This window comes from Oncorhynchus keta, chromosome 2 (assembly GCF_023373465.1).
Source record: "Oncorhynchus keta strain PuntledgeMale-10-30-2019 chromosome 2, Oket_V2, whole genome shotgun sequence".
NCBI classification, from domain to species: domain Eukaryota; kingdom Metazoa; phylum Chordata; class Actinopteri; order Salmoniformes; family Salmonidae; genus Oncorhynchus; species Oncorhynchus keta.
The window spans coordinates 950,213-970,981 of NC_068422.1; the positions used below are offsets into that span (position 1 = coordinate 950,213).

At 43.5% G+C, this 20,769-nt stretch overlaps 1 protein-coding gene across 15 annotated transcripts in view; it reads left to right on the top strand.

Annotated features, from left to right (window-relative positions):
• The window catches only part of LOC118360900 (neurexin-1a-like), an 819,333-nt gene that overhangs the window by 54,196 nt on the left and 744,368 nt on the right, over positions 1–20,769 (top strand). For 6 of the 15 annotated variants that reach the window (XM_052470649.1, XM_052470658.1, XM_052470697.1 and 3 more), the window contains exons 2-4: positions 14,854–14,871; positions 17,471–17,500; positions 19,086–19,136. In XM_052470649.1, coding sequence (XP_052326609.1) covers positions 14,854–14,871; positions 17,471–17,500; positions 19,086–19,136 — 99 coding nt within the window. The remainder of the gene's footprint in view (positions 1–14,853; positions 14,872–17,470; positions 17,501–19,085; positions 19,137–20,769) is intronic. The other 9 variants (XM_052470678.1, XM_052470685.1, XM_052470696.1 and 6 more) reach the window with 3 other exon arrangements.

Sequence of the window (20,769 nt, forward strand, 5' to 3'; positions counted from 1 at the left end):
ATTCGGCCGCCTTTCGTTCCAGTACTCTGCTGCCTGTGACTGGAACGAATTGCAAAAATCGCTGAAGTTGGAGACTTTTATCTCCCTCACCAACTTCAAACATCAACTATCTGAGCAGCTAACAGATCGCTGCAGCTGTACATAGTCTATTGGTAAATAGCCCACCCATTTTCACCTACCTCATCCCCACAGTTTTTATTTATTTACTTTTCTGCTCTTTTGCACACCAGTATCTCTACCTGTACATGACCATCTGATCATTTATCACTCCAGTGTTAATCTGCAAAATTGTAATTATTCGCCTACCTCCTCATGCCTTTTGCACACATTGTAAACTCTAGTGTTAATCTGCTAAATTGTAATTATTCGCCTACCTCCTCATGCCTTTTGCACACAATGTAGACACTGTTGACTCTCTTTTTCTACTGTGTTATTGACTTGTTAATTGTTTACTCTATGTGTAACTCTGTGTTGTTGTCTGTTCACACTGCTGTGCTTTATCTTGGCCAGGTCGCAGTTGCAGATGAGAACTTGTTCTCAACTAGCCTACCTGGTTAAATAAAGGTGAAAAAACAAAAAAAAACATTGGCTATGGAGAGCATGATCACACAGTCGTCCGGAACAGCTGATGCTCTCATGCATGCCTCAGTGTTGCTTGCCTCGAAGCGAGCATAGAAGTGATTTAGCTCGTCTGGTACGCTTGTGTCACTGGGCAGCTCGTGGCTGTGCTTCCCTTTGTAGTCTGTAATAGTTTGCAAGCCCTGCCACATAAGATGAGCATCGGAGCCGGTGTAGTATGATTCAATCTTAGCCCTTTATTGAAGCTTTGCCTGTTTGATGGTTCGTCGCAGGGCATAGCAGGATTTCTTGTAAGCTTCCGGTTTAGAGTCCCACACTTTGAAAGCAGCAGCTTTACCCTTTAGCTAAGTGCGAATGTCGTCTGTAATCCATGGCTTCTGGTTGGGGTATGTACGTACAGTCACTGTGGGGACGACTTCCTCGATGCACTTATTGATAAAGCCAGTGACTGATGTGATGTATTCCTCAATGCCATCGGAAGAATCCCGGAACATGTTCCAGTCTGTGATAGCAAAACAGTCCTGTCGTTTAGTATCTGCTTCATCACTTTATAGACCACTTTATAGACCGAGTCACTGGTGCTTCCTGCTTTAATTTTTGCTTGTAAGCAGGAATCAGGAGGATAGAGTTATGGTCGGATTTACCAAATGGACGGCGAGGGAGAGCTTTGTACGCGTCTCTGTGTGTGGAGTACAGGTGATCTATAATTGTTTTCCCAATGGTTGCACATTTAACATCAACTAGTCGGTTAGGACATCTACTTTGTGCATGACACAAGTACATTTTCCAACAATTGCTAACAGACCGATTATTTAACTTATAATTCACTGTATCACAATTCCAGTGGGTCAGAAGTTTACATACACTAAGTTGACTGTGCCTTTAAATAGCTTGGAAAATTCCAGAAATTATGTCATGGCTTTAGAACCTTTTGACGTCATTTGAATAAATTTGAGGTGTACCTGTGGATGTATTCCAAGGTCTACGTTCAACCTCATTGCCTCTTTGCTTGACATCATGTGAAAATCAAAATAAATCAGTCAAGAAAAAAGATATTGTAGACCTCCACAAGTCTGGTTCATCCTTGGGAGCAATTTCCAAACGCCTGAAGGTACCACGTTCATCTATAAAAACAATAGTATGCAAGTATAAACACCATGGGACCACGCAGCCGTCATACCCCTCAGGCAGGAGACGCCTTCTGTCTCTTCGAGATGAACGTACTTTGGTGCGAAATCAATCACAGAACAACAGCAAAGGACCTTGTGAAGATGCTGAAAGAAACAGGTACAAAAGTATCTATATCCACAGTAAAATGAGTCCTATATCGACATAACCTGAAAGGCCGCTCAGCAAGGAAGAAGCCACTGCTCCAAAACCGCCATAAAAAAAGCCAGACTACGGTTTGCAACTGCACATGGGGACAAAGGTCGTACTTTTTGGAGAAATGTCCTCTGGTCTGATGAAACAGAAATAGAACTGTTTGGTCATAATGACCATCATTATGTTTGGAGGAAAAAGGTGGAGGCTTGCAAGCCGAAGAATACCATCCCAACCGTGAAGCACGGGGTGGCAGCATCATGTTGTGGGGTAGCTTTGCTGGGGTGCTTTGCTGCAATAGGGACTGGTGCACTTCACAAAATAGATGGCATCATGAGGCTGGGAAATGATGTGGAAGCAACATCTCAAGACAACAGTCAGGAAGTTAAAACTTGGTCACAGATGGGTCTTCCAAATGGACGATGACCCCAAGCATACTTCCAGAGTTGTGGCAAAATGGCTTAAGGACAACAAAGTCAACGTATTGGAATGGCCAAATGTGTCTTCCAAATGGACAATGACCCCAAGCAAATAAAATCAAATGTATTTATATAGCCCTTCTTACATCAGCTGATATCTCAAAGTGCTGTACAGAAACCCAGCCTAAAACCCCAAACAGCAAGCACTGCAGGTGTAGAAGCATAGTGGCTAGAAAAACTCAGTGGCTAGAAAAACATAGTGGCTAAAAACTCCCTAGAAAGGCCAAAACCTAGGAAGAGACCTAGAGAGGAACCAGGCAATGAGGGGTGGCCAGTCCTCTTCTGGCTGTGCAAGTTGTAGATTATAACAGAACATGGCCAAGATGTTCAAATGTTCATAAATGACCAGCATGGTCAAATAATAATAATCACAGTAGTTGTCGAGGGTGCAACAGATCAGCACCTCAGGAGTAAATGTCAGTTTCTGGGACAGGTAGCACGTCCGCTGATCAGGTCAGGGTTCCATAGCCGCAGGCAGAACAGTTGAAACTGGAGCAGCAAGAGGGATCAGGAGACACAGGAAGGATCAGGAGACACAGGAGGGGTCAGGAGACACAAACGGGCATACTTCCAAAGTTGTGGCAAAATGGCGTAAGGACAAGAAAGGTATTGGAGTGGCCGTCACAAAGCTCCGACCTCAATCCTATAGAAAATGTGTGGGCAGAACTGAAAATCGTGTGCAAGCAATGAGGCCTACAAACCTGATAAAGTTACACCAGCTCTGTCAGGAGGAATGGGCCGAAATTCACCCAACTTATTGTGGGAAGCTTGTGGAGGGCTACCTGAAACATTTGATCCAAGTTAAACAACTTAAAGGCCATGCTACCAAATACTAAATAATTGAGTGTATGTAAACTTCTGACCCACTGGGAATGTGATGAAAGAAATTAAATCTTAAATAAATCATTCCCTCTACAATTATTCTGACATTTCACATTCTTAAAATAAAGTGGTGATCCTAACTGACCTAAGACAGGGATTTTTTATTAGGATTAAATGTCAGGAATTGTGAAAAACTGAGTTCATATGTTTTTGGCTAAGGTGTATTTAAACTTCTGATTTCAACTGTATTTCCAATAGACCAATAGACCATTACCAATAGATCAGTTTGACCAGGTATATATCAGGTAGACCAGGTATATATCAGGTAGACCAGCTATATATCAGGTAGACCAGGTATATATCAGGTAGACCAGGTATACATTGCATTCGGAAAGTTTTCAGACCCCTTGACTTTTTCCACATTTAGTTTTTACGTTACAGCCTTATTCTAAAATGGATTAAATTGCCCTCATCAATCTACACACAATACCTTGTAATGACAAAGCAAAAACAGGTTTTTAGACATTTTTGCACAAAATAAAAAATAAAATAAAAATGGAAATATCACATGTACATAAGTATTCAGACCCTTTACTAAGTACTTTGTTGAAGCACCTTTGGCAGCGATTACATCCTCGAGTCTTCTTGGGTATGATGCTACAAGCTCAGCACACCTGTATTTGGGGAGTTTCTCCCGTTTCTCTCTGCAGATCCACTCAAGCTCTGTCAGGCTGGATGGAGAGCGTCGCTGCACAACTATTTTCAGGTTTCTCCAGAGATATTCAATCAGGTTCAATTTCTCCACTGATTTGGCAATGGTAAGGTGGGAGGTTCAGTGTTAAACTGTATGTGTTGACTGTATGGGAGCTGGTTTGATGAAATGAGCAATGGCTTAATTTCTAAAAGATTTCCATTGCTACTGATTGAATACATATGTTTATGAATGCAGTCTGTGTGTGGAAAGGTATTTTTACATGTATTTATTATGGATCCCCATTAGCTGCTGCCATACTCATAAATACAATTCGTGATGAAGTCAATCTCTCCTATAGATTGACATGTATATTATTAATATTAGCTCTCTGTGTATATCCAAGGGCCAGCAGTGCTGCCCTCTTCTGAACAAAGTCATTTTTTGTGGTGCTTAACCACACGACTGAACACTAGTCCAGGTGCGACAAACTAGGACTTGTCCCCATCCTCGCTACTGTTGTATCAATATGTTTTGACCTTGACAGTTTTTAAAATCCAGGGTTACTCCAAGCAGTTTAGTCACCTCAAGCTCAATATCCACATTATTTATTACAAGATGAAGTTGAGGTTTAGGGTTCGGTGAACGTTTCGTCCCAAATGATTTGTCCCAAATTCAGTGTACAGGCTAAAGAAAAGCAATATTGTTGTTGATTAAATACAGATGCTCTATGCAAGGGAAGTGGCCATGTGATTTGAAGTAGTTGAAGAAGTGGAGAGGTAATGTTATGCTCCGGGTAGAGATCTGTACTGTATGCGTGTACTAGCTAGCGGTTTGACTATAATCATGGGCCCTACATGTCACTATGTCATGCAGCACATGTATAAGATGTTGTTTGCTCAGGACTGGGAGCTGGGTAGAGTGTATTGTTGTGTGGTATTAACAGAACAATGGCCGTGGTATTGCTGCTTCATCAAAGGGATTCGGGAGGTTTATTCTCCTGCCTGGATTATTAGACAGCCAGCTACGTAGATTTGAAATGGGCAGTTTTGTGTGTGTGTGTGTGTTGAACGGGTGGGGGCGTTGATGTAAATGGTATCTGTCATAACATCAACCCTCGTTTGAATTGTTGTTAGCTAAAAGGTACTGCACTAAAGGAACATCCATACGATAGTAGCCTGTGTAGATTTGTGATGGGTAGTATCATGTCGTGTGTGATGGGGGTATTATGGTGATATCTGTCATGAACCCTAGTTTGACAAGAGGTTGTTAGATGAAAGGCACTTGGCTAAACACTACAGCTGAGTCTTCGGGCTCTATTCAATTCCGTATCGCGGAGGTTCAGCGTTACAGCTGAGATTTAGAGGCAACGTTCCCGCGTTAGCCGAGACTGCATTCACGGTAACTCCCTTTACATTTATATCAAGTCATCTGTAACGCTTCAGCGATCCAGACTGAATAGAACCCTTCATGTGTCTTATTAAGCTAGTATAGTTAACATGGAGGTCACGCCCTGACCTTAGAGAGCTTTTTATGTCTCTATTTTGGTTTGCCCACCCAGACCCTCCCCTATAGATTCAGGTTTTGCGGCCGGAGTCCACACCTTCGGGAGGAGGGGGCGGGGGTCTGTCACGCCCTGACCTTAGAGAGCTTTTTATGTCTCTATTTTGGTTTGGTCAGGGTGTGATTTGGGTGGGCATTCTATGTTCTTTTCTGTATGTTTTTGTATTTCTTTGTTTTGGCCGGGTATGGTTCTCAATCAGGGACAGCTGTCTATCGTTGTCTCTGATTGGGAACCATATTTAGGTAGCCTTTCCCCCCCTATGCTTTGTGGGTAGTTATTTTCTGTTTAGTGTTTTCTGCACCTGACAGGACTGTTTCGGTTTCGTTTAGTGTCTTCAGACGACGAAACCCAGTGTTCAACAGTGTTCAACAGTTTGGGTCAGAAAATGAAACTACTGGTATGAATTAAGAATTTTCAATTTAAATTCAGTATGGAATTGACTGAAACCATGATTTGAACATACATAGCTTGGCACTATAGAAACATGATTTGAACGTACATAGCTTGGCACTATAGAAACATGATTTGAACGTACATAGCTTGGCACTATACATTTACATTTACATTTAAGTCATTTAGCAGACGCTCTTATCCAGAGCGACTTACAAATTGGTGCATACACCTTATGACAACCAGTGGAACAGCCACTTGCATCTAAATCTTGTTGGGGGAGAAGGATTACTTACCCTTACTTACCCTATCCTAGGTATTCCTTGAAGAGGTGGGGTTTCAGGTGTCTCCGGAAGGTGGTGATTGACTCCGCTGTCCTGGCGTCGTGAGGGAGTTTGTTCCACCATTGGGGGCCAGAGCAGCGAACAGTTTTGACTGGGCTGAGCGGGAACTGTACTTCCTCAGTGGTAGGGAGGCGAGCAGGCCAGAGGTGGATGAACGCAGTGCCCTTGTTTGGGTGTAGGGCCTGATCAGAGCCTGGAGGTACTGAGGTGCCGTTCCCCTCACAGCTCCGTAGGCGAGCACCATGGTCTTGTAGCGGATGCGAGCTTCAACTGGAAGCCAGTGGAGAGAGCGGAGGAGCGGGGTGACGTGAGAGAACTTGGGAAGGTTGAACACCAGACGGGCTGCGGCGTTCTGGATGAGTTGTAGGGGTTTAATGGCACAGGCAGGGAGCCCAGCCAACAGCGAGTTGCAGTAATCAAGACGGGAGATGACAAGTGCCTGGATTAGGACCTGCGCCGCTTCCTGTGTGAGGCAGGGTCGTACTCTGCGGATGTTGTAGAGCATGAACCTACAGGAACGGGACACCGCCTTGATGTTAGTTGAGAACGTCAGGGTGTTGTCCAGGATCACGCCAAGGTTCTTAGCGCTCTGGGAGGAGGACACAATGGAGTTGTCAACCGTGATGGCGAGATCATGGAACGGGCAGTCCTTCCCCGGGAGGAAGAGGAGCTCCGTCTTGCTGAGGTTCAGCTTGAGGTGGTGATCCGTCATCCACACTGATATGTCTGCCAGACATTCAGAGATGCGATTCGCCACCTGGTCATCAGAAGGGGGAAAGGAGAAGATTAATTGTGTGTCGTCTGCATAGCAATGATAGGAGAGACCATGTGAGGTTATGACAGAGCCAAGTGACTTGGTGTATAGCGAGAATAAGAGAGGGCCTAGAACAGAGCCCTGGGGGACACCAGTGGTGAGAGCGCGTGGTGAGGAGACAGATTCTCGCCACGCCACCTGGTAGGAGCGACCTGTCAGGTAGGACGCAATCCAAGCGTGGGCCGCGCCGGAGATGCCCAACTCGGAGAGGGTGGAGAGGAGGATCTGATGGTTCACAGTATCGAAGGCAGCCGATAGGTCTAGAAGGATGAGAGCAGAGGAGAGAGAGTTAGCTTTAGCAGTGCGGAGCGCCTCCGTGATACAGAGAAGAGCAGTCTCAGTTGAATGACTAGTCTTGAAACCTGACTGATTTGGATCAAGAAGGTCATTCTGAGAGAGATAGCGGTAGAGCTGGCCAAGGACGGCACGCTCAAGAGTTTTGGAGAGAAAAGAGAGAAGGGATACTGGTCTGTAGTTGTTGACATCGGAGGGATCGAGTGTAGGTTTTTTCAGAAGGGGTGCAACTCTCGCTCTCTTGAAGACGGGAGGGACGTAGCCAGCGGTCAGGGATGAGTTGATGAGCGAGGTGAGGTAAGGGAGAAGGTCTCCGGAAATGGTCTGGAGAAGAGAGGAGGGGATAGGGTCAAGCGGGCAGGTTGTTGGGCGGCCGGCCGTCACAAGACGCGAGATTTCATCTGGAGAGAGAGGGGAGAAAGAGGTCAGAGCATAGGGTAGGGCAGTGTGAGCAGAACCAGCGGTGTCGTTTGACTTAGCAAACGAGGATCGGATGTCATCGACCTTCTTTTCAAAATGGTTGACGAAGTCATCTGCAGAGAGGGAGGAGGGGGGATTCAGGAGGGAGGAGAAGGTGGCAAAGAGCTTCCTAGGGTTAGAGGCAGATGCTTGGAATTTAGAATGGTAGAAAGTGGCTTTAGCAGCAGAGGCAGAGGAGGAAAATGTAGAGAGGAGGGAGTGAAAGGATGCCAGGTCCGCAGGGAGGCGAGTTTTCCTCCATTTCCGCTCGGCTGCCCGGAGCCCTGTTCTGTGAGCTCGCAATGAGTCGTCGAGCCACGGAGCGGGAGGGAGGACCGAGCCGGCCTGGAGGATAGGGGACATAGAGAGTCAAAGGATGCAGTAAGGGAGGAGAGGAGGGTTGAGGAGGCAGAATCAGGAGATAGGTTGGAGAAAGTTTGAGCAGAGGGAAGAGATGATAGGATGGAAGAGGAGAGAGTAGCGGGGGAGAGAGAGCGAAGGTTGGGACGGCGCGATACCATCCGAGTAGGGGCAGTGTGGGAAGTGTTGGATGAGAGCGAGAGGGAAAAGGATACAAGATAGTGGTCGGAGACTTGGAGGGGAGTTGCAATGAGGTTAGTGGAAGAACAGCATCTAGTAAAGATGAGGTCAAGCGTATTGCCTGCCTTGTGAGTAGGGGGGGAAGGTGAGAGGGTGAGGTCAAAAGAGGAGAGGAGTGGAAAGAAGGAGGCAGAGAGGAATGAGTCAAAGGTAGACGTGGGGAGGTTAAAGTCGCCCAGAACTGTGAGAAACATGATTTGAACGTACATAGCTTGGCACTATAGAAACATGATTTGAACGTACATAGCTTGGCACTATAGAAACATGATTTGAACGTACATAGCTTGGCACTATAGAAACATGATTTGAACTACTGTTAGCTTCAGTCATTGTCTGGATTATCTGTCTTGGTTTGTACTTATTGGCTGTTCCTAGACATTGTCCTAGGTTGCCATAGAGATTCCTTGACCCTACTTTTCTATTTCTTTGGATGTGTAGATTGTTAAGAGTGCATTAAACTACAGGGCTGGATGAACTGATTTTTATCAAAGTTAAATTACAGTAAAGTAGATTCCATTGGATGTGATTCTTATTTCAAAAAGTAAAGTATGTTTTAAAATGACTAAAATAAGAGGAAGGGAAACACTGGAAACAATAATAAAACTGTGATAAAATCATTGGACAGATTGTGGATCGAAAACCATTTTATTAGAATGACACGTTCATCACAAAGATATCTGTTATCCTTGTCAAAATACAGTCACATTCTAACAATCCAAAGAACACTCTCTCACCCGGGTGAAATGTTTCCAATGCTAAGATGTTCCAGTGGAATGATAACTAAGACACAGCTATAGAGGTATATCAGCAAACAGACCCTGCTTTTTGACATTTCTCCTCTCATCACTACTGTTGCCACATCACCATGCCAGTTCAATGCCTTTTGCCACCCCAGAATGCTTTTTGAATAGGCAGCGTGCTTCTCATCATCAAGCAATCCTTTTGTGAACAAAGTGCCCAATATTTCCTTCCATGCCCATTCTTACAACTCAGACAGAGCTGTATATAGCCTACACTCATTGTACGTCCTCCGAGCACAATTGAATAAATGACAGACAAACATTTTCAACATTTCCTCTTATCATAACAAAATCACAAATCACATAATTGTGATTCTCTTCATTATTACATCATTTGCGTCCTATTTTGTTCACAAAATGTTGCTGCGCTCACATTTTGGTTGGTTGTGGTGCATGGTGTCTGATTTGGAAGGGGAGCTGATGTGCTGGTAAGTTTCTTGGTCAATAAATCGCTTGAATCGGGGCCTGAAACCATTGAGGAGAGGTAGGATGGATACTTGTTTCATCTGATGGGGGCTAGGGGCTAGGCTGTTTGGCCTTATGTCCAACTTGTAGGTATACCTGCATGACGACACCATACTTCCAGATGAAGAAAGGACTCATTCTATAGTTATCACTTATACTGCAACATATCTTATATTACTTATATCTTATATTATGTATTTATATCACATATCTTATACTATATATATAATATTACTTATCTTATATGACTTATCTTATATAACTTATATACTATATTATACTATATACAATTATACAATTTTCACCAAGATGGCATAGCAGTCAGACGTCCTTTGTCCTCGTCTTGTCGTGTCCCATATATATATTATATATATATATATATACAACTTTCTTCGCATACCTTTTTAAATATATTTTTTTCTTTTCCATAAACTCAACTTCAAAACACTCTCCTGCAACCCGCCTCACCAATCTATATAAAAAAAAAGTATTATTTACCTCATCTGAAGCTAACCAGAAGCTAATCAGAAGCTAGCCAGAAGCTAGTAAGCTTCTTTACTGGCTAATCGTTAGTAATTCAGCTAACCACGGTTTGTGGTCATCAGCTATCCTTTAGCTCGAAAATCTATTGGCAGTTTTGTACGGCGCGGCTCGGACCGGAACATACCGGACCTATTTTCTCCCCATGTCCCCGGATTTCAACCGCAAGCTCTGGACATTTATACCTGGATCTTGCAGCTAGCTTGCTGCTATCCGTGTGACTATCGGCTTACGTCGATCCCGGAGCAAACATAAATTATTCCGGAGCTTGCCAGCTGAAGAGTTCCATCAGCCACTCCTGGGCTACAATCACCTATCCGGACCCGTTTTACTGCCAACTGTCTTCACAACTGGAATACTGACGTTATCTGCCCAAGGGAGTTATCCAGCTGGTTCCTCCGTCGCGACGTTACCTGAACGCCCATCTGCGGCCCGCTAATCGTTAGCTGTCTTATTGGCTGCTATCTGAATAGGACAATTTTTTTTTTTTTTTCTTGGTCCTCACAAACAATATCTGTTTTTTTTTGGCGAATTGGATTGATCCCCTTTACCACACGGAACCCCACTAATCCTACCGACAGAAACACACGAGGTGGCTAAAAACAGACCTCCATGCTATGTTAGCTTGCTACCGATGGCCCGGCTAGCTGTCTGTTTCATGCATGTTAACATTAGAAGCCTCCTCCCTAAGTTTGTTTTATTCACTGCTTTAGCACACTCTGCCAACCCGGATGTTCTAGCTGTGTCTGAATCCTGGTATAGGAAGACCACCAAAAATTATGAAATTTTCATCCCTAACTAAAACATTTTCAGAAAAGATTGAACTGCCAAAGGGGGCGGTGTTGCAATCTACTGCAAAGATAGCCTGCAGTGTTCTGTCCTACTATCCAGGTCTGTACCCAAACAATTTGAACTTTTACTTTTAAAAATCCACCTCTCTAAAAACAAGTCTCTCACCGTTGCCACTTGCTATAGACCACCCTCTGCCCCCAGCTGTGCTCTGGACACCATATGTGAACTGATTGCCCCCCCATCTATCTTCAGAGCTCGTGCTGCTATGCGACCTAAACTGGAACATGCTTAACCACCCAGCCATCCTACAATCTAAGCTTGATGCCCTCAATCTCACACAAATTATCAATGAACCTACCAGGTACCTCCCCAAAGCCGTAAACATGGGCACCCTCATAGATATCATCCTAACAAACTTGCCCTCCAAATACACCTCTGCTGTCTTCAACCAAGATCTCAGCGATCACTGCCTCATTGCCTGCATCTGTAATGGGTCAGCGGTCAAACGACCTCCACTCATCACTGTTAAACGCTCCCTGAAACACTTCAGCGAGCAGGCCTTTCTAATCGACCTGGCCGGGGTATCCTGGAAGGATATTGATCTCATCCCGTCAGTAGAGGATGCCTGGTCTTTTTTTTTAAATGCCTTCCTAACCATCTTTAATAAGCATGCCCCATTCAAGAAATTTAGAACCAGGAACAGATATAGCCCTTGGTTCTCCCCAGACCCGACTGCCCTTAACCAACACAAAAACATCCTATGGCGTTCTGCATTAGCATCGAACAGCCCCCATGATATGCAGCTTTTCAGGGAAGCTAGAAACCAATATACACAGGCAGTTAAGCCAAGGCTAGCTTTTGGGACACTAAATTCTGGGACACTGTAAAGTCCATGGAGAATAAGAACACCTCCTCCCAGCTGCCCACTGCAATGAAGATAGGAAACACTGTCACCACTGATTCATCCACTATAATTGAGAATTTCAATAAGCACTTTTCTACGGCTGGCCATGCTTTCCACCTGGCTACCCCTACCCCGGTCAACAGCACTGCCCCCCCCCCCCACACAGCAACTCGCCCAAGCCTTCCCCATTTCTCCTTCTCCCAAATCCAGTCAGCTGATGTTCTGAAAGAGCTGCAAAATCTGGACCCCTACAAATCAGCCGGGCTAGACAATTTGGACCCTTTCTTTCTAAAATTATCTGCCAAAATTGTTGCCACCCCTATGACTAGCCTGTTCAACCTCTCTTTCGTGTCGTCTGAGATTCCCAAAGATTGGAAAGCAGCTGCGGTCATCCCCCTCTTCAAAGGGGGGGACACTCTTGACCCAAACTGCTACAGACCTATATCTATACTACCCTGCCTTTCTAAGGTCTTCGAAAGCCAAGTCAGCAAACAGATTACCGACCATTTAGAATCTCACCATACCTTCTATGCTATGCAATCTGGTTTCGGAGCTGGTCATGGGTGCACCTCAGCCACGCTCAAGGTCATAAGCGATATCTTAACCGCCATCGATAAGAAACATTACTGTGCAGCCGTATTCATTGATCTGGCCAAGGCTTTCGACTCTGTCAATCACCACATCCTCATATGCAGACTCAACAGCCTTGGTTTCTCAAATGATCGCCTGGTTCACCAACTACTTCTCTGGTAGAGTTCAGTGTGTCAAATCGGAGGGTCTGTTGTCCGGACCTCTGGCAGTATCTATGGGGCTCCCACAGGGTTCAATTCTTGGACCGACTCTCTTCTCTGTATACATCAATGATGTCACTCTTGCTGCTGGTGAGTCTCTGATCCACCTCTACGCAGACGACACCATTCTGTATACTTCTGGCCCTTCTTTGGACACTGTGTTAACAACCCTCCAGGCAAGCTTCAATGCCATACAACTCTCCTTCCGTGGCCTCCAATTGCTCTTAAATACAAGTAAAACTAAATGCATGCTCTTCAACCGATCGCTGCCTGCGCCTGCCTGCCTGTCCAACATCACTACTCTGGATGGCTCTGGCAACTATAAATACCTAGGTGTCTGGTTATACTGTAAACTCTCCTTCCAGACCCACATCAAACATCTCCAATCCAAAGTTAAATCTAGAATTGGCTTCCTATTTCGCAACAAAGCATCCTTCATTCATGCTGCCAAACATACCCTTGTAAAACTGACCATCCTACCAATCCTCGACTTCGGGGATTTCATTTACAAAATAGCCTCCAATACCCTAATCAACAAATTGGATGCAGTCTATCACAGTGCCATCCGTTTTGTCACCAAAGCCCCATATACTACCCACCATTGCGACCTGTACGCTCTCGTTGCCTGGCCCTAGCTTATCTCTAAGTTATCTCTAACAGGCATTTGTTATCTCTAACAGGCATTTGTTATCTCAAACAGGCAGTAGTTATCTCAAACAGGCAGTAGTTATCTCTAAATGGCAGTAGTTATCTCTAACAGGCAGTAGTTATCTCTAACAGGCATTAGTTATCTCTAACAGGCAGTAGTTATCTCTAACAGGGATTAGTTATCTCTAACAGGCATTAGTTATCTCTAACAGGCAGCAGTTATCTCTAACAGGCAGTAGTTATCTCTAACAGGGATTAGTTATCTCTAACAGGCATTAGTTATCTCTAACAGGCAGCAGTTATCTCTAACAGGCAGTAGTTATCTCTAACAGGCATTAGTTATCAACAACTTTTTTGGTCTTGTTACTGTTTTTAGACCACACATGAATGGGTAGGTTCCTTATTCCTTATCACCATGTCACAAATCTCACTTTCACTGCGGGGTGATTCTCCCCTCAAGGACCTGATCTCTGCTCACTACTGATTATTTCTGAGTTAATTTAGGTGACCTCATGTTCTATTATGTTAAAATCCAGACCTGATGCCACTCAACCCTCCCTCTGCCCCTTTATAAGTCCAGACACACACTCCCTTTCTTTCAGCAGTCCCCACCATAAACAGTTACTGCACATCTGGCAAAAATGTATTATTGCATTTGCCAATTTTCAGTTTATGCCTTTAAAATAAATAAAGACTGATATTCCAAAATATATATATAGCATTCTCTTCTGACGAACACCGCATCATATCTCCCCATTTCACTGTCACTGAATACTGCACGTCCCCTATTCAAAACCACTTCACACCTTATTTTATATAATTTTGTAGCTTTCGCCAATACATTTGCTAACTCATGTTGTTTTCTCCCACTTGAATGTAATCCTGTACCCAATAATTTCTTACAGTAGACATGCTAGTAAATGGGATTGAAAGAGTACATGCACAGTTGGCACTGTGCTAACAAACTAACAACAGACACGCTAACAACAAGCTAGCAGTCAAATTTACAACAAGCTACTGTAGCAGACTAGCTAACAACAGCTAGCAGACAAGCTAACAACAAGCTAGCTGACACACTAACAACAAGCTAGCAGGCAAGCTAACAACAAAGCAAACATAAAGCCATCCAGATGGGGCATAGTAATCCACTCAAGGTCAAACAAGCTCATAGTTTTTACAAATATAGCTGTGTCTTGTATCCCAGGTAGGCATATGATCAAATACTTATGATGTCATATATCACAAAACAGGATCAGTGCAAGATAAGTAGCTTACAAAGAGTAGTCATTTATATAGTTGAACAGACATTAAACAAACATTGAACAAACAAAGTCCTCTGCAGCATTGAAACCCCGCCAGTTAGTAGGGCTTCTGAATCACCGAGACCTCCCCTCTGCAGGGTTTGTCGATTAAGTACAAAGTAGGGCACTTTGCATGTGATGTGTGTTGCCTTGCATGGTTACGACATGCAACGGCCCTGTACCAGTCTGCATGCTGCTTAATGAATGTCTTCCTTTTCCTCTCTCTCCTTCCGCCCGTCCGTCCATCTGCTTGCAGAAGACAACCATGTTGAAGGTGGGTATTCAATTTTCTCTTTTCTTTGTCATGGTTTTTATCATCTTTCCTCTGTGATTTATTCACTGAAACCATGCTGTGGTTCTCATGGCTTAAATCACTCCTAACATACTGTATGTCATGGGGAAATGGTGTTAAAATGTGCTACTGAAATGGTAAGTCGGCTCCATATGTTTTTCTCATTTGCGCTTCTGAGTAGATGTTGTTGCGAAATGTGCTCGGTCATTGGTTCAGGAGAAACGCATGGTTTGGAATAATTAAATGATGCTTCCGAAAAGTTAGCTGTTCTTAACTACACTCTTTATCATGATCCTGATGACAAAATGTGGAACATTCACTTATGTTGATGTAGTTGTTACTATTCTTGAAATCTCCCATAGGTGTTAATGTTAATGAATATCAGTGAAAGTTTTGGCAAAAGTTGAGCTAAGTACAGTGCCTTTCGGAAGGTATTCAGACACCTTGACTTTTTCTAAAATTGATTAAATAAAAACTAATCCTTAGCAATCTACACACAATACCCCATAATGACAAAGTGAAAACAGGTTTATAGCAATTTTATCAAATGTAGAAAAATTAGAAAACAGAAATAACTTATTTAAATAAGTAGTCATACCTGTTGATTTGAGATTCGAAATTGAGCTCAGGTTCATTGATCATCCTAGAGATTATTCTACAACTTGATTGGAGTCCACCTGTGGTAAATCCAATTGATTGGACAACATTTGGAAAGGCACACACCTGTCTATATAAGGTCCAACAGTTGACAGTGCATGTCACAGCAAAAAAACAAGCCATGAGGTTGAAGGAATTGTCCGTAGAGCTCCGAGACAGGATTGTGTCGAGGAACAGATATCGGGAAAAGTACCAAATGAATTCTGCAGGATTGAAGGTCTCCAAGCACACAGTGCATCATTCTTAAATGGAAGAAGTTTGGAATCTCTATGACTCTTCCTCAGAGGTGGCAGCCCGGCCAAACTGAACAATTGGGAGAGAAGAGCCTTGGTCAGGGAGGTGACCAAGAACCCGATGGTCACTCTGACAGAGCTCTAGAGTTATGGTAGAGGGATGTGGGGATGTTTTTCAGCGGCAGGGACTGGAAGGCAAAGATGAACAGAGCAAAGTATAGAGTGACCCTTAATAAAAACCTGCTCCAGAGTTGTCAGAACCTCAGACTGGGACGAAGTTTCACCTTCTAACAGGACAATGACCCAAAGCACACAGCCAAGACAAAGCAGGAGTGGCTTTGGGACAAGTTTCTGAATGTCCTTGGGTGGCCAAGCCAGACCCAGAAGTTGAACCCGATTTAACATCTCTGGAGAGACGTAAAAATAGCTGTGCAGCGATGCTCCCCAACAGAGCTTGAGAGGATCTGCAGAGAAGAATGGAAGAAACTCCCCAAATACAAGCTTGAGGCTGTAGTCGCTGCCAAAGGTACTTCAACAAAGTACTGAGTAAAGGGTCTAAATACTTATGTAAATGAATACATGTCAATTTCAGTTTTTCTAAATTATAAATTAGCGTTGTGTGTAGATTGATGAGGGGGAAAAAATGATTTAATCAATTTTAGAATTAGGTTGTATTGTAACAAAATGTGGGAAAAAGTCAAGGGGTCTGAACACTTTCTGAAGGCAATGTATGTTAAGATGTGGATTAGTATTTAGGCTACTACTACACTGTTAAACTATGCCTTGGATCTCTCACTGGTTTGAAATACATTTTCTCCAGGTTATTGTTGATACATTACATAAGTGAATGGTTTGGAAGGGATAGGACAAACATTTGATGGTTTCTGCAAGCTGCGGGAAGTAGACAATAGTCTGTTCCCATTTACAAGGAGATAGTAGTGTCATAGTGAACAACTAAATACAACTTTAAAGAACAAACTCTGAAGTGAACACTAAATAATGTCTTTACTTACAATAGTGTCTTTAATCTTTGCATTAAGGAGGGGAAAATGACCCGACCCTGCCCAATCAAATTGCTTTATATAACTGATAATATTATTATGCAAATACTCTGTTTGGATTTTTGAAAGTTAATGTAGAAAAATGTGGATCCATTGTAAGAGATTCACATCGCAAAATCTTGTTCAAGTCAGGCCATTGCTTTAGGGGTAGGTAGGTACAGCAGGTGGAACTGGTTGAGCATTCTGAGAGGAGGCTCATCTTGGACAAATGGAACCTCAACTAACCTACAATAATTACAGTTAATTTAACTAAAGCAAGTCTGACTGATTATGCATTGCAACCTCTCTCTTGGTTGGAAATATGCTCAACACCCTAACCCAACCTTGTCTGACTGTACCCCATCCTCACTCTCCGTCCCCCTTTGCCCCTACTCTGACTCCCCAACACCTCCCAAAATACCACAGGCATCTACCAGACACAGATGCCTGTCTGTCGGTTTGACCTACAGTAGGATATGTCCCAAATGAAAACCCTATTCCCTATATAGTGCACTACTTTGGCAAGGGCTCATAGGACTCTGGTCATCCAGTAGTGGTCTATAAAGAGAATATGGTGCTATTTGGGAGGCAGCCCTAGCCTTTCCGTGATCCCCTGTTTCTCTGCTGACTTTGCTCTTGTTTTCCTTTAAGGTCTGGCACACTTGATGATGGGCGACCAAGGTATGGGCTCTGTTTCTTTGGTCCCTCCCCCATGTGCTCCATACAAATACTTATTTTGCTGCTTCTCTTACCGCTGGCTGGGGTACTCTGGGCTTTTAAATCTGCTTTTCAGATCTGCTTTGCAACAGTGAATGATTTGGTTTGTCTTGATTCCCCCCCACCTCTCGAATCATCGCCTCAAATCAGCACATACTTTTCTTGCCAGTATGTTTCAAACTCTTCTTCATTCTCATTTGGCCGGCTGTTTCATCATGCTATAATGCTGTGATTCATTTCAATGTGATGATAAAAACCAAAACAAAACATGCTGAAGGTAATTCATGATTGTGATGTAGCTACTATAGGACATCAGACCCCCTCTATATTGCCCCTGCTGCTGGAATGCTTTAGCAGTCAGACAGTGAGCCACAGTGAGTTAGATAATTGAAAACCTCTCTCCATTTCCAAGGCAGTCTTTCTTTGCATCCCAAATGGCACCCTTTTCCCTGTGTAGTGCACTACTGTTAACTAAGGCCCAGGGTGCCTTTTAGGAAACATAGTCTGACTCATATTCTCCACAGCAGTCTGGTTGATGCTCATCTCCCAGCATGCAGTACTCAGTCTGAGCCGGAAACGAAATATTGCTCACTTGAATCCCCCCCCCACACACACATACTGACACTCCTACCAGCATTCCATCATGCCATCCTTTCTTCAATCTCTTACCTCATCTTGGATATGATATTCATCCCATTGTGCCTCTCTGTGTGTCCCCAATGGCACCGTATTCCCTATATAGTGCACTTATTTTGAACAGATATAGGGAAAAGGGTTCAATTTGGGATGCACCCACTCTGTGTTCTTCGGTCCTTCTTCCCTGTCTGTCAGTATGACCATGACACTTATCGCTGTCTTTCCTTCCTCTCTTCCTCCTCTTGTCTGGAAACTGCGTTCTACCATGGAACATTCCATCAACTATCCTAGGTAGTAAAGGTACTCTCCACACTTTACTTCCTCAAACTCCATGTGGTCATGGTTGTCTCAAATCTGCTGTCTGTGACCTTATATGGTAGTCACATGACAGTCTAAAGTTCACTGTCTGTGGCGTTATATGCTGATTTCATTAAGCATGTAAAGTCATGAGCATAATTGCATTGCTTTATGTTGCTACTATTTAAAATGTATGTGTGTCACGGTACCCAAGGTAGGTCGCTGCTTAATACTTTGAGGTCAGCTCACGCTTTTCGATGAGGAGTGGATTGTTTCATTTCTGCTTGATGCATTAAGACCATAAAGACATTCACAAAGGGGGGATATGTGATGTCCACTCCACTCTGCTTGTACCTGATGCCAGTGCAGCCCTGACCACCGGTAATGCTTCATCTTTTTCAACGTATTGATGGGTAATGGGGTGTGATGAGTTAAAGGCTATATCTGGCCCCAGTGTCTGACCAACCTGAGTGTTGTGGGCAATGGGCAATGGGCTGGGCACCCCATGGGCTGGGAAGCACCTTATCCTGGCTGGCTGTGCTGCTGTGCTGCTGTGCCGCTCTCCACAGAGGGTAAGTGGACCTCTGATCTCTGCCCGTTTGCCTCTCCTACCCAGGGCTCAGGGAAAGAGAAGGTTGGCTTCGAAGGTCCCTACTGAGCATTCCAGGTAAACAGCTTTGCTTTGTTCATTTGATTCCTTAACAGTTGAATCATCGGATCATTCAAGCCTAGCAGGTCTAAAGAGCAAGTCACCGTTTGGTTTGTTTGTTTCATCCATAGGAGTTATGTTATGTGACATGTCCTGCCGCGGGAGCTGGATTGACAGTCTTCAATGAAAGACAATGTTCATATCTCAGCAGCTTGTAGGTTGCGTGGGTGAAAACGTATGTGGGTGAAAATATGAATGATAATTCAGCAAGTTATGAGTATCTGTAGGGATATGTGTATTTTAGGCATAAATGAGTTTGAAGGCATGACCTTTGACATTATAGGAATCGTGGGACTGTAAAATTCCATTCCAGTGTTCCATTTCCATTCTAAATAAATTATTTTCATGTTATCACCTGTAATCACCTGTAATATTGTCAACAAGCTCTCAGTCTCACGGCAAAATTACCCATTCATCCATGTTTATCAAATGTTTATTAAATCAAGTGTTTAAGCTAACGTTTAGACATTATCTCTACATTTTTAAGGTTACGGTTAAGTTCAGGCATTAACCTTGGGATAGGCTTAAAACATAAATATAAAAAACAACTTTCTATTGCTATATTTGAGCATGCAACCTTTCACACTCGAGGCAGATGCTTACAAAACCTACTTGAAGGTAAAAGAGCTCACTGTTGCCCCTAGTGGCCGGTTTACACGTCATCTCCCAACGTCCTCAGACATGGATGGACGTCAAATACTGACTTGTATCACGGGTGACCTGGCTGAACACTGTAGCATTACTGTCTAAGTAAACCAGGTAAGAGGTGTGTTTATGAAAATAAATGAGCATGGTACAATGAAAATTGAAAGTCAAATCAAATTAGTTTGTACAGGTAAGTAGACACCATATCCATAAATTAATCAAATGTATGAGGAACCATTTCAGATATCTGTGATTTGGAGCTATCTTTCCATTGCCTGCAGTACATCAATATTTTTCACTGTGATTTTATATCTAGGTACATTACACACGCTTGAACATGATTGGGGTATAAAACACACACAGAGTAGACATTTTGTACTTTCCTTTAATCACTCAGGGCAACAGTGCAAAGATCAACTACCCTTCACGAAGGTAAGTGCTATTTATTTGGTAATGGCGGTTCAGGTTGTGTGGCCGTTCATAGAGATTGGATGATTACATTTTTTAGCGCCCATCTTGTTTTGATCTTTTCTCTGAATATTGAAAAGGTCAAATGAGCTTTTTCTGATATTGCTTATACAAATTATTTTCAACCTTTTATTTGGTCTGCAAGTGTAACAGAGTTAAGAACGAACATTATGATCGCTCCACAGCGATCTTGAAATGTCACGGATGGAGCTATCCAATCGGTAACTTTTGGGTGGCTCAAGCCATTGGAATGTTATCAAGGAGGTGCGGTCACGTGTGTTGCGAAGCAGAGGATCACTGGTTTGAGCCCAGTATGGGGCAGTCGTACAGTGGAGGAAGCTAAGCTGTTAGAAGGCAATCCCTCATGCCTGTAAAACTGAATGACAGGGTGCTTTCAGAATCCGGTCTACCCTAGGAATGGGATGTTGCCTCTAAAACTGAATGAAATTATGCTTAGAGAGTCTGAGTATCTGCACTA